This window comes from Cuculus canorus, chromosome 6, assembly GCF_017976375.1.
Source record: "Cuculus canorus isolate bCucCan1 chromosome 6, bCucCan1.pri, whole genome shotgun sequence".
Taxonomy (NCBI): domain Eukaryota; kingdom Metazoa; phylum Chordata; class Aves; order Cuculiformes; family Cuculidae; genus Cuculus; species Cuculus canorus.
In genome coordinates, this window is record NC_071406.1 from 11,580,898 (window position 1) to 11,595,974 (window position 15,077).

The window sequence follows — 15,077 nt, forward strand, 5'->3', positions numbered from 1 at the left end:
AGCTACCTCTCTTCATATCCCAGCTGCACTGGAGCGTGCCTGACCCACTGCCTTTACTGTTTTATCAAGAACTCACCTCACAAAGAAAGGCTCACAATCCTCAGAAGAAAGCAACATCTTGAAGTCAAATCTTTCTGGTTTATTTTAGAGGTGTGGCGTGTCTGCTGCCACTTGTACAGCTTATTACACACACACACAGACACAAAGTAGTTCAAAAAACCTGTAAACTCCACTAAGTCTACACGGATACCAATTATGCAATGAGGTTAATTTAATTTCTCTCACAAACAACACACTCACCCTTTTTCCCAAGGCCACTTCACTAACAGAAATGACCAGAGCAGCTGGTCTGCCAGTCACCGAGATGTTAAATTGAAGATCATTTCCTCCTATTATTCTCAGCAAAGCATGATGTGACCTTACTCTAAAAACTACAGCCTGCCTAATTATGGTAGTTTTGTTCCATCAGTGAAATTCTGGTTCATATAATTAAGGCTACGAAAAAGGAATTTCATCTTTAGTTTTACATGCAATTTGTTGCCTTGAAGTGCAAGTGAGACAAATTAGGCCTATGTACCTGTATGTTCTCAGTCATTATATCACATAATTTGGAACAAACAGCAAACACTCCTAGATTTAAGTAACAAAGGCGCACACATGTTGATAAGGGAGAAAGAAACCCAACAAACCACAATTTATTCCAGGCACTAGTTAATTAAAATGAGCAAACAAAATTAATATTGATATTTAAAAGTAGAAACAGACCTATCACTTAGCCCTTGAATAGGAAACAGGAATTATTTGAACTTAAATAAATGTTTTGCACAGTATTTCACACTCCAGCACTGAATATAGATAATTTTAATATACTACTATAAATTTCCCCTGAATAATTAAAAATAAAATAAATAAAGAGCAACTGAAACTAATGTTACTCCACAGTAATCCAATATGTAATAGCTTTCACTATGACGTAAAATAGAGGAAAGTCTTTGCTCTGGATACTCAAATACTGCTCAAATACTGGGGTCATTCTGAATTAAACTTTAAATAGGACATGAAACCTTAATATTTTTCTGAAATATTACTCCATTCTTAGCAAAAAATGCATGAAATGGCATTTTAACACACTGCAGTCCATGTATCACACAGGTGACCAACTCAAACCTAGACTTACAATTGCCACTGCAGTACCTGGGCCAAGTTCTGTTTTCAGTTACATCCATGAAAACTCCCAAACAATTCCTCTTAAGTCCTCTGGATCTGCGTGACAGCAATACAATCTGTCCCAGAACCAAGTGGGAAAAAAAATAATTCAAAATATTATGACTTCTTTCTTTTATAGCCTTTCACGCTTTTTGGTTCTCCATTCAGACAATCATATTTGACTTCTCTTTTGGTATCCGGCTTCCTTTTGCAACACATATATTGTAATATTCACTGTTACTGTTGCCAGATCCACAAGGCAAAATTCCCCAAGTGGCAAAAAGTCCCTTCAGTTAAACCCAAGGCACGTGTGCCATGCAAGGCTGTAAAACAGGAGTTGTTTATCCAAAGAAATATTAAAAGCAGGACACCAGTCCAAATCAAACAAAAGCACAAATACGTCAAGGTTGTTTCATGACTGACTTTAAGTTCCAGCCATAAAATGCACAGTGCTATGGGTTTATAAGGCCTAATACTCCACAAGTATTTTCTTTGATATGAACTACTTAAAATACCACTGGGTACTGTACGGTACATGTCACCATGGAGCAATAAAGCTGTTATACATCCACAATCAACCTTCCTAAAGACCATAAGGTCATAGCAGCTGAAACAACAGAAAACTTCATCCCCAGCCTTCAAGAGGTCCAGAGCATCTGTCCAGCCAGAGGACTTCCCAGCGGACGCTTATCACAAGGGTGTGCTTAGAAATGAAACCAAAAAAATAAACCAAACCCATCAAAGTCACTCCCAACTCTAAACCTTCAAGTTTCGCCAGCAGGTTATTACTATGGGAGTCGATAAAACACACTACGGGAGGCAGGCAGTGGGAAGCAGTGAGAGTTGTATTTGCCTGACCGAGCTGGACTCTTGCTCGTATCTGTGCAGCTCATCATCCCAAGCCATTCATGGCCATCTAAGGCCACATGCAAAACGGTCTACACAAGCACTAGCAGGGTCGGAGGGGGACAGCAGTTTTCTTCTTTCAGAGTTTCAACCACAAAACACACTGTAGGCAACAGGTTTCACCCTCCCCAATAACTTCTGCAGGTGCCATATCGAGCCTTGAGGCATCACCTGCGCACTGTACCGATGCCTGTGCTTTAAGCTTATGTTCCCTATTCCACCCTGTCCTGGGAATCAATGATTGTGAACTTCAGTACGTATAAACTTTGAACAGAAGGCTGGGTGTAAAAGGCCTCTTCCTTTGGAAGTAATTCTGTTCAGTGTTAATTGAATTAACACCATATAGAATAAATACCTTCCTACAAGCCTATATAACACAATGCAACCTCATCCATCTGAAGCACGCTGTGACTATTAAATGTCACCACTGTTGCCCAGCAGGTAACTTCTGAGTGAGGAGGAACGAAGAAGCATGTTCAGAAGCTTTTCTAAACATAAATAGCCAATTTAAACTGCTCCCTTTCGGGATTGAACAAAAAGAGATACTTCTCTTTTGTCACAGGACCCCACAAATCAGCAGGTTCTGCCCAATTTCCGAGCAGCATCTGCAGGACGAGAGGAGGAAGAATACAGTCATTCCCACCAAGACCTCTTGATTCACCTACATGTCCTTTGCCAAATCTATGTGCCAATTTCCAGATTTGCAGAGCTCCCTCCGAGAGTCCTGAGGAGCAGGATTTGGGACAAACTGCAGGGAGGAGAGACACAGCCTTCCTCATGGATGAGATACCACATGACAGAAGCCTGGGGGGATCCAAGTCATAGAATCATAGAATCACCAGACCTCTTGGATCATCGAGTCCAACTATTCCTATCTGCCACTAAACCATGTCCCTGAGCACCTCATCTACCCGTCTTTTAAATACCTCCAGGGACGGTGACTCCACCCCCTCCCTGAGCAGCCTCTGACAGTGTCCAGTGACCCTTTTTGTGAAAAAAATTTTTCTGATATCCAGCCTGAACCTCCCCTGGCGGAGCTTGAGGCCATTCCCCCTTGTCCGGTCCCCTGTCACCTGGGAGAAGAGGCCAGCTCCCTCCTCTCTACAACCTCTCTCCACGTAGTTGTAGAGTGTCCCCACAAAAAGTGAGATAAGCGTCCTTCTCCCCCATATCAATTACATGAAAAAACACCTACATTAGACAATAAGGAAAGAAAGGAACAAAACTCCTATGTCTTACGGGATCACAGGTCAAAACCTCCAGACAGCAGCAGAGATTTTAATGAACAGCATCACCTTAAAGAACACAGGAGCTTTCCAAGTGGTAGGCACAACCTGACAGTCTTTTCTACAACAGAGCTTCCGTTATCAGCACACGTTATCAGACTGGGCCTTACAAATTATAAAGTCTCAGGGTGAGGAAGCCAGGTATCACACAAACACCTCAGCCCCAACTCCACTGAATCAATTTATCTGCTTTACGAGGAGATACTTGATCCCATCAACCTCAAGGAGCACTTCTCTGCAGACATCATTTCAAGTACATCTGTTGATCAAACAGCCTGACCACTGCCAATCATTTTAAAGTTATTTAGTAGCGGAGCTGCCACTCACTGGTGCACAAATGAATGACGCTGGAACTATAACTGTCTGGTGGAAAGCAGAAAGCAAACAGAATAATTCATTGCAGTCAAAGAAGATGGAAGAATATCAATTTTCAACTCACTCACAGGAAGCATTGATGACAAAGTCAGCATCTTCGTATCAGACACAATCAATGTTATGCTTAAGTGCCAGAAAAATAAATTAGAAAATAAAACCGTACCTGCCAGTGGATAAAAATATTGATGATTATCCTTTCCAGTAATTGGTAGTTTGCTAAATTGTTCTGTCACTGACCCCTCTAAATATTTAAAATGTTGGTAAAGGATCTCCTTATGTGTTTCACCTCTGCTTCCAAAACTCACTGCAGAAATTCCAGCAGCTTAGGCACAAAGCTAAAACTTTTCCTCTGTGTCTGTATCCAAGGGATATCTATCACTTGTATGCTTTACAAAGTGACTTACTTTATGTTTGAAACAACAAGTATTTGGATTCAGTTCCATACAATATAAAAGTCTTGCTACACATTTTATGTAGACTACTGAGAGTTCAGAGAACTTGCTCATATTTTATGTCACCAAAACAGACATAAGAAACTTAATAAGGCATACCTAGGCATAGATTTTGTTTCTTACTCAAACATAAGCTCCCACAGAAGCAACAGATGTTGTGTAGAAATTACTGCCTCAATTTAGCAGTCAGTGTTATCCTAGAAATCAGAGCTGGAGACTACAATAGTCATTTCTGCCCTTGGAGTCCCTCTGCCTGTTAATATGTATCCCAGTTACATGGGAGTGATTCTCTAAAAGAATACTGAATTACTCTCTGCATATATCTGATGGTGAAAATCAGAATAGTCCCTGTCCTGCCTGTCTCCAGGGAGGTTAAACTGGCTGCAAGCAGCAACCACACAGGTGTAAAATCCACCCTTTTCTTAGAAGTCATTCCTCGTTCTCATCAGTGCACGCACCAGAACAGATATTCCTTTATTACCTCACGTTAATTCCTTCAGTTTTACTCTCCTGGTAAAGCTCGGAGAGCTGCTATATCAGTCGTTATCACTGATAAGGGACTGTTTGGGTGCTGCTGAGGGAGCAGCACGGTGCGCAGCCCCATTCCCAGCATCAGCTGCCTCTACTGGTACCAGGGAGCAGCCTATCGATCCTCCCGGCTCAGTGCAGAGCCAGCTGGTTGCTAAAGGCCTGGGAGTGAGATAGTAGTTTGGACTCCATTTTTTTTCACTGAGAATAATGAGTTCATGCTTTTCTGTGCAGTAGTTATAAATACAGGAAGAGTTTAAGCAGTTCAGTCTACTCTTATGCTATTGGAACAACTAATCTTTAAACATTAACCAATCTTAACATACCTTCATTTTTTTTATTTGATGTGAAGGTACAAGAGCATGTAAGCCACAATTGTTATGCTTTACAAATCTAGAATACAAGTCAGGACAGAAGGAATAAAATAAATAGGTTAATATAAAGGGGAAAAACATGCTAAGTCAGTGCAGTTTTCCACAACTATTATAAATCAGACTCTGTCTCCCAGTCCTTACTCAGTCGAGATCATTATTGACAGTCAAAAAGCAGAGTGGGAGAATCAGTTGTGTCCCATCTACAGCTGTTCTCATAAGCCCCGCATCAACTGCTTCCTCTGCCATCCATTAAAGCCAAGTTCAGACATGCCCAACAGCATCATATAAGCCCCAGAAGAGAAGGGTGCACAAACAGTGCAATTTCACGTGAGTCATGCCTGCTTTCATGCTTTTTCCCCATTTCTCAGCAATGTTGCCTTGCCATTGTAACAGCTGACAATCCAAATGTATTGCTGGGGGTGGGGGGCGGGTGTCATCTTTTTGGACAGAAGAAGCTATATAAGAATTTTGCCTTCTCTTTCAATGAAGCTTAAGGTAGACGAGACCACCATCAGGGATGGTCTATGCATACATGCTTCAGTGCAAGGATGTGGCCTAGGCACCTCTGCTAAGACGAGGTTCTTGGGATTTCATTTCCCCCAGAAGCAGAAGCATTAGGAGGCTTTCTGAAATCTCCAGGTGAAATGTATGAGCCAGGTGACAACTGCATTCATGGATCTGCAGGTGAAATTCCAGGTGAAGGAGGCAGACTGGGAGAAATGCCGAGTCACATGGCTCCCTGTGCTTTTTCCTCATTTAGGAATACTGCTTTTTTTCATATAAGCTAGGCTTATATGACTGTCCTAAAATTCAATTCTGCTAACATGCTTATGTTGAAAAGGCAGTGTTCACAGAGAAATGATTCAGCTTTGGGTGAAGAAGGAGAGAGAGAAGAGGTGGGGGAAGAACCTTAATTACCAGGCTCCTTTTAAAAGACAGGTTATTTTCCTTTGTTTTCAAAGGAATCTGTCATTGTTGAGACTTAGGAAATTAGCCTGTGACCAGGTGGGCTATCAACAGGCAAATATCCTATAGCTTAGCGGCTTGCAGACCACAAGATACACGCAGCCAGACCTTATTGTAGCTATCCTCTAGGTGAAAAGGATTTCACGCAAATGGGGTGCAGTCTACCATAGCAGGGAGCTGCTGCAGACCTTCAGGATTTCACTTTCCTAAAGTTTTGGTGATTACAACTGGGTTTTTGGAACTGGAGCTCCAAGTGCCGCATGTAGCTAATGAGGAGGTACGAGGAGGAAAACGGCTGAAAAGCCACATCTTGACAAACAGCTGTGGCGATAAGTGTCAGTCCTAGCCTAAAAGGGTCAATCCCCTTATGAAACAAGCATTTAATCCTTTACAGTTTTTAATTAAAAATCTACCAAGAAGCCTATAACACTTTGTTAAGATTTGCCGGGGGGGGCGGGAGCGCGCAGGCCACAAGTTGTTCCAGCCGAGATGCTGATCCTCGAGAAAGCCACGTTTCGGAGCTGAGGGCTCCCACTAAAGCACCACCTCGCGAACTGCCGGTATCCCAGCACGTACCCATTGCCCACAGCATTTAATTACCACCGCATCCCTAGCCGAGGCCCCGCGTCCCGCTCCGCCCGCAGCCCAGCCGCGCTTCTGCTCCGCTTCAGCATCCTCCGGGCCGCCCCCGCGGGGCCGGCGCTGCCCGGGGCGGGCAAAGGAGGGCAGGCGGGGGGCTCCGCTGCCGCAGGACGCAGCCTCTTAGGGGAAGGATAAGGCGGTGGCTTTCCCCGAGCATCCCCCCGCGGGGGCTTTTGTGCCGGTCCCTTCCCGAGGCGGGGAGCGCAGCATCCTCCCGGGGCGGCGTGGGGGGGAGGACACGGGCGGCACGGAGGGGCTGCGGCGGACAAAGCGAGGAAACAGGCGGGGACCCCCTTCGTTCGTCTCCTCTCTCCCCTTCGTTCCCCTCCTCTCCATTCCTCTCCGCTTCGTTCCTCTCCTTTCCCTTTCGCTCCCCTCCCGCGGCTCCGCTGCCGCCCGTGCCCGCATCCCGGCGCTGGCAGGGCCCGGCGCTGCCCGGCTCCCCTCCCCGCGGCTCCCCTACCTGTTCGGAAGAAAGCATCCACCTCCGAGTCGGGGACAGCGCCTTCCTCCGCCGCCCCTTCGGCGGGATTCATGGCTGGGGGAGAGGCGGCGGCGAGCCCGGCGGCTGGTAATATCCAGTGAGTTAGGGAGGAGGAGAACCGAGAGAGAGAGAAAAAGAGGGAGGGAGGAGAAGAGGGAGGGAGGGATGGAGGCGCGTTTAGCGGCGAGCCCCGCCGAGCGCCGCCCGGCTCATCCCCTCGGCGGTGGCTGCGGGGCGGCTGCCCCGGGCGCGGTGCCGCTCCCCTGCGCCCCTCCGCCCGCTATTGTTCCGACCCTCGCGGCGCACACAGCCCGGCCCCCGCCTTCCCTCCCTCAGCAGGGCCGGGGCAGCCCCTCCCGCAGGTGCGGGGGCTTTATCGCCCGCCCCGGGGCGCTCCGAGCATCCTCCCCGCTGAGGGAGAACGGCGGGCAGGTGCTCCGCGAGGGGAAACGAGCGCAGGGAGGGGAAAAAACATAATCCTTTTCTTTGTTTCGGGGGTTTGGCTGTTGCCGTTCGTGGGCGCGATCGCTTTGGAAACGATCGGGGAAACTGCACGTTGTTGCAGGTGTGCCTTCGTGTTTTATTCTTTACGGTCCTACGGGATGAGAGAGCCAAAAAGGAGTTTGAAAAGCCGAGATCCTGGTCCCAGCTCAGACATCGGTTCAGCCAGCTAAATGATTTTTATTTCCCTGCTGTGGCTCCAATATTTGTGACTTGGGACAATAACTGTTGTCTCAAAAGGCGTGCAGTGAGGAATACCTGTTTGTACTTTGTTAGCAGCTGTGTTATTATTATCCCCCGAGCCTAGCTATCAAGATTTCAAGCACAGACAGGCAGAGATAGACAGAAAGGCAGATGTTTGCCATTTGGGCACTTCCTCCTGTTCACCTATTTGAAGTCTCACCAGCTCCTCATTCTTCTGTAATCACGTAACACCTCCAAGACTAGCAGTCTGCCTAAGGAGAAGTGTTGCTGTTCCACCTATTCAGAACACCATTGTAAAACAGGAGCGTTACCCTCTCACCTCACAGTTGTTCATCTTTGTTACCTCTACTGTGAGAAAGAAAGAGTGAATCTTGGAGTGACCATCCCTCTGGCTGTGTTGCCCTTGGATTACCCATCCTTGCTGCAGAATTGCCTCTCTCACCCTCAAGACCAAGAGTCTCTTAGCCAGCATGTCCCCATGCCCTCCGTGTCATTATCCTGTAGAGCTATGTCTAATCACCACTCCTTTGCCACTGAGAAACTCTGGTGTTTAAGGGATTCTAGAGGTGCACAGGAGGAGGTCACCTGTAGAATGTCAGGACAAAATATTTCCAGGAGCCTGGTCACCACAGAGGGACTCACTGGAGCACTTTGAAAGAGCTGACTATCTTTCTAGTGCGTCTCAAGAAAGAAAATACTCCAAATAGAAGAAATCTCAGAGCCAACTGGTTGTGACACTGTTTGGATCAGATCTCAATCTGTCAGGTAGGTTAGCAGCTGAGGCTAGCAGAACCTTTTCTGTTTCAGCCAAGAATATTTTAGTCAACAGAGGAACATGGGTTTCCTCCATCTGATCTCTTCTCAACAGAGCATAGAGGAAGGCTGGATTTGCGTGTATGCTCACTGGCTGGATATACTGCACTTGATAAAAGGACTGAAACTTTCCCTGCAGTAACTTAACGGTCAAAATGGCATTGAGCAGGCAGGCTGAGCACAGAGATCCCAGTCACATCTTCCCTGACCTTACTGTTTACTACTGGAATTGAAACAGAGCTGAAAAGCAAATCATATGTCATGCCTGGGAACTGCAGAAATAAGAGCAAACATCCTATAGAGATATATGCAGCATTTAGTTTCCCTCTGGTTGCCTTATTCCCTCTCTTCTGATCTCTCATCTACTGCCCATTTCCCCAAGTCTAACACCAGCTGTTTCTAACTGAAGCCATTTACCTTTTTATGTTTATGGACAAAAAGGGTCATTTCACAACTATCTGCAGAAAATTTCAACACAGAATCTATGTCCAGGCTGCCAAAGATCATTGCAGACCTCTGTGCTGCCTCTGAGCTCACCTTCTTAGGACAACCAGGAGGCCAGCACTACCTCCATGCAAGGAATACCGGCAGTAGGGCATCATCACAGTACAAGCACCTGATTACAATCAGTCTTTCAAGCACCAGACTTTTTTCAGCAACCATTTACCCCTTCTTTCATGTCACACCACAATGCAGAAAAGCATTCTATCTTTCAGGCTTAAGCAAGCTGCATCATTTCAAATCCTATCTAAAGATCTCATCTCCAAATACTCACTACCCCCAACCCAGATTCCCTGCTTAACCCTCATTCTCCCCCAGACTCTTACATACAGATTGATTTGTGAGTGTAGGCTAAAACCTTGGTAGCTGGGAAGAACGAGGCTTCCTTGTGAAACGCTTTGAATCCACTCAGGATTTGGTACAGTCTGGTGTTTTCTCGAGTCAAAGCGTTCCTCCTTCAGGAGCATCTTTAGAAGCGAGACAGAAGTTACACATAAGCAGGGAAGGTTTAGCATCATCCAAAGGGAATTAATGTTGTCAATGGCAGAGAAATTTATATTCCCCTATTGTTATGAGCCCTGCAGGTGTGGCCTATGGTATCAGACATAGAAATCATACAGGCTACAGAAAACCTCTTTGTATGAGCTGCAATCAATCGCGTTAGAAAATGCTGAGGGAGGCAGAACAGTTCATTCAACTGACCTGCCATCCCAATACCTCTACAGATTCCTGATTAATGATTAAACAAGTTAAAGCACTTATATTTAACCATATAAAATACTGATATCTTCTGAAAACAAACATTTTTTTCTTCACATAATGACTTTGTTAGAACAAGAATGGTCCTGGATCCGTAATACTGTGTAAGACATGGGAATTCCCACTTTTTGAAGAATAAAGGTGGAGTGATTTTAGTCAGTTTTCTTATAGTATAACAAGACTTAGCCATGCATTTTTGCTGCCCATCTCTGCTGTGCAAGGCACAGCAAGTTTGTTCTACTGTGCTTGCAAGTCCACTGGCCAGGGAAGTCCTGCACAATATATTCACTGTTTTCATGGCATTATCGTTGAAGCAACAATCCTGCTGTCACATTTTGCACACACCTCCTACGTGCATACACCACAGCAATGTGGGACTGGGAGTACCACATTCTGATATCAGTAAATTTTAGTGCAACCCTAGACATTAAGTGAGCTACTATTTTTATTAACATTGCCAGCAGAACAGGGCTGTCACTGTAAAATATCATCAACAACTAGGAACCACTATGACTTCAGTTCCAGTCTCAGCAACAAGTTTACAGTTTTTGTTGTTCAAAGAAGCACTGTTAAATATAGAATGAAATACTTTCTGCAATGTATAATTCACTTTTTAGATATAACGCTGAAGGCACCTACAGTTTCCTTGAAAAACAAAGCACGAAAAAACCCTGTAGAATTACGTAAGCCCAGATACACGAGTTTCACTGACAGACACTGCTTTAATCTTTTGCATGGCTCCACTTGACAAATAACAATCCATACCTAACAACTTAGTTTAACTAGGTATGAATGTTTTTTATTTGTGACAGCCCCTAAAGGTGCTCAAAGATCAGCAGCCGTCACACAGGCTTTTAATTTAAGGCCTCTGCTACAGGCAAGTTTTCCAGTGGGATGGCAATAGGTGGCATCTCAGATGAAACATTTTTTAGCTAAATCTCATTATCTTGCAAATTACAGAATGGGAGGAGGGAGAAAAATTCGAACAAGAAATCAGTAAAATTCATCTTTCCAAGACAGCAGATCCAAGGCAGGAGAAGTGCTTTTGAAGGCTCTAAGATGGTTGCACTGCTGGAACAGTACAGCACCCTCAGAGAGCGCATGCAACGTGGGTGTCCTGCACAAATGATCAGGAGTCAAGTGCTGCAAAATACAGTACACGTGCCAAGGGTTCTCACTCAGAAAGGGACAGGGAGAAAAACCATCCTGCCAGGCTCAGCAGAGGAGCTGCAGTCTGCAAGGTGCTGCACAGACCGTTATTTGTGCAGTACGTCCCTCCCTTTCAGTGTCTCAGCAATGTCTAAATACGTAGCGTTAATAGGCAGGATCAAAGAGAAAACTTGAATAGCAGAGCAGAAAAACGTAGGTCTTCAAAGCACCTAAGGCTGCCTTGTTAATAAGGTATTAGCAGCTCCATTCAGGAGTATGTGAGAAGAATTTCTCACACCCAGCGACCTGTTCAGACCTATGTCTAAGTATTAGAGCTGAAATTACTATGCTCTTAAATAGGACCAGGCGCAGGGGATAGAAGTTTCCATCCATGTTCTAGACTATCGGGAATGTTGCAAGGGAAAAATCTGCAAGTCCCCAGAAAGACGGTGTTCAGAGAAGCCCCGAGGCAGGATGGAGGAGGCAGAAGGCATGTTTCATATGCTTAGACTCAAATGCCCGCATATGCGGCAAAGATTATTTCTGCTCTCAGTAGACAGCACATGCACAGCGAGATTGGCTTTGCAGCACGCACATATACATTTCCAATGTAGGTTAGCTCTGCACTTTGCTCAGATGTGGAACAGCTGTATGGGCAGGCACAGAGCAAGTTCTAATCCCATGCCAATGTCCTTGTCTCAGCATCATCCCTGCTATTGTTATCCTCCTCATCTGGATCAAAACTGAACGGGGAATTCTATTCAGTTGTCATCTATTCTCCTGTTTCCAGAGTTGACATTAGTTCCAATTTCCCCAAACTTGGACAGAAAGCTGAGCAACAATCACTCCTCTCCAGAAACACCACCTTATCTAGAAGAAGGTGATAATAATTAGCAAGTCAGTTTAAAAAATATAAAGTAGTTTTATCACTGTGACAATGCAGAGGTTTGCTACCATCAGCACATAGACAGATGTGCCTCTTCCATAAGATACCGAACTGCATTTACTACTCTGGCCACAGAAGCTTAAACTGGATTAGCATCAAGCAGAACAGCTGATGCATCCAAGAAGATGATACAGGTCTTTCTCTAAATTTACAGACATAAATCTGCAAATAGTGACTGAAAATCCTTTTCTCCCTGGTAAATATTTGGATACATTTGTTAAATAAGTTACTAGTGCTAAGAGATCACAGATTCTATTAACTAATGAAAGAAAAATCTAAGCACAAAGATGGTATCACTCAGTCAAGCTCCATTCACTACAGCAAGAAAAGAGAAGCTTGTGTTGGCCGAGTCTACACTGTACTTTTATGCACATAAAGAACATCATTCTTAAGCACTGTTAAGCTGGAACGTTTTATTCTAACTTCTCTGCAAACATTTAATCCTGATTCTGCAATTTTGCCAGATTCTTAGCAATACTGAGCAGTATTTATTTACCAGGAGCTCCTAAACTCCATGCAACCTCCCGGGCAAGTTCTGCCCTGTGCAGAAGGAGTTACAGAACTAGATCAGGAAAAGGAAGTATTAAATATTGAAGTGTTTTGGGAAGAAGAATGTAAATGTACATAGTAGCTATTCAGAAAACCAATTTTAAGGTGAAGCACGCATTAAAATTAAACAGTGACTACTACTTTATTACCACAAGCACTCATTTCAGTGCACTTGTAGGATACTAATTTCACACATGGTTGGACATAAATACTAACCTGTTCTCCATTTCACCAGTATAAATTAGTGTGAGAAAGAAATTTCTTCCTGGGATAAAAGAAAAGTAGTGGTGTTGTATGCAAAAAACACAATGTGCATTCAGTTTATTTTTTTTTTAAAATGAAAAACTAAATGGTTGCATCTCTAAATTCCTTAAAGTGTTTAGGCTTTGGATTCTCCTATGAAGCCCTAGTAAACCTAAAATTAATCAGCTTACACATTAAAAGTATCCTTAGGGCATCAAATGATTCATGCATTCTTATTGAATCAGGTGGTGTCATCTTTGACAACCTTTCAAAATCCCCTACACCTCCTTATTACAAACTACTATATCCAGTCCTCATAAATCCTGCCAGCAATCTTTACGGACACTATACCTGGCAGCTAGCCATGCTGCTTAGTGCTTTACAATATCTATAACACTGAAAACATACATTGTAATGTTCATACCAGACTCCACCCAGTAACTGGAATGTCTTCTTCCAAATTACACAAATGAACAAGGTTATTCAAATAAGTTTTGTTTTGGTTTTAAGTGAACATCACAGTATTGCTCACGTAACAAATCTGGATAAGTCTTATCTGCAAAGCCTTACGTGATGCCGTCACAGGATGGCCCTCAGTTGAGTTTTTGTGCCAGTTTGATTTTTGTATTTCTTTGAAAACAGAATAAGTGTTACTAAACGCAGCAATCAGTAAATTACTGAGGCCAAATGTGATGCATCAAAGTCCTTCAGTAACTCTGACTTCTCACCCACACTCCTGCAAGCACACACAGCCATTCTTTCCACTAAATCTCAGGGGCAGTCGTAACTCTTCCTGACACCACGATCAGGGGTCAGTCATTCAGCATCTCCCTGTTTTCCAGTAATTACTTCTCTCCAGAGAGCTTTAAGAGTCTTGCTAAGCATATCTCCTCTTCAGCCACATTCCCCGAGATATCTCTTCATCCAGGTTTACAGCTATGACTCGAGAGTTTCCAGATGTCCTACTTCATTTATTGTCCTCATGGCTTTTTCTTATCCACCTAATAGCAAGTCTTCTTTCTCCACTGCCTATGAACACAGGTTCACAAGGATAGTGAGTAGCTCCTGCTTCCTCCCAGTATCGCTTGCCGCAGGCAAGTGTGAAGGAGGGAAGGTGTTGGGATACTGGAAGTACAAGAGAAGCACATGTTGCTGCAACCAAAGACTAGTAACCAGGCAAGGAGGAAGATGTGTCCCACCAGCCACAACCCTGTGCTTCCCAACCCCCCTGGGCTGAGGGCCAATCTTACACTCCGCTCCACAAGGATTACAGACCTGGTGTTTAGCAGCTTGCAGTGGTACTTCAGATCTCAAACAGCTCAAACCGCAGCCTAGCTCTGAACTTTAAAAGTAGGTCTCTACTGCCACCACATTTTGCTCGGGCTATTTTACACTTCCCATGCTTTGAAAGGTTAGGGATGGATTGCCATAGTTCACAGAGAGACTGAGACAGACAGACAGGGATGATAATGTGCATATGATCTATTGGAGATTCCTGATGAGGTTTGTGCCAGTTCTAACAACTGCAGATATGAATGGGTTTCACCCTACAAGAGATGCTTCAGTAGCAGAACATTCAAGAAAGAACCTCAATACCACAGAGAGGCGCAAAAGCCTCTGCATAATTTGGGGTTTCAGTACTAACCGCCACTTTGATATCTGTATTTTTAGTTCCAGTGCTGATGGGATCAAGATTCACGCACAAGTGCAGATCTGGTGTTCTGAGAGCTTAGAGATAAAATTAGGAACCAGATGGGAAGTCACAGATGATACTGTTCTGCAGAAGGGGCAAGACAGTATCTGAAGATACTATTTTCAAAACAATATTGTTCTTAGCTGCAGTGACACTTGCTCTGAGAGGGAGGTCATTTATATGACAACAGGTAAGGTTGACATACTTTCTGCAGTAGAAGGGCTGCCTTCAAGGTAGGTATTTCCACAGCTCCATCTGTCAGTCTGATAGAGGCTAGCATCAAAATTGCCCTCTAGGGAAGCTGTGCTCTGAATTCCTAAGGGCCACACATGATTCCGAATATCTATGAAAACATAATGCCGCACAGCTGCTAGAGCTGAAGTCTTCCCTTCCTTCAAGGGGTAAACCTTCAGTGGTCATCTGGATCTGTTTAGAAACACTGATATGTGCTCAAAGGAAGCTCTCTGCATCATTATGACCGATATAATGAATACAGAAGC

General features: G+C 44.3%; 1 protein-coding gene across 12 annotated transcripts in view; it reads right to left on the bottom strand.

Annotated features, from left to right (window-relative positions):
* The window catches only part of KALRN (kalirin RhoGEF kinase), a 513,673-nt gene extending 506,191 nt beyond the window's left edge, over nucleotides 1–7,482 (bottom strand). For 5 of the 12 annotated variants that reach the window (XM_054069263.1, XM_054069264.1, XM_054069267.1 and 2 more), the window contains exon 1: nucleotides 7,199–7,460. In XM_054069263.1, the coding sequence (XP_053925238.1) occupies nucleotides 7,199–7,271 (73 nt within the window). In that variant the 5' untranslated portion in view covers nucleotides 7,272–7,460. Of the gene's footprint in view, nucleotides 1–7,198 lie in introns of all 12 variants that reach the window. The other 7 variants (XM_054069271.1, XM_054069270.1, XM_054069262.1 and 4 more) reach the window with 6 other exon arrangements.
* Between the last annotated feature and the right edge of the window lie 7,595 nt (nucleotides 7,483–15,077).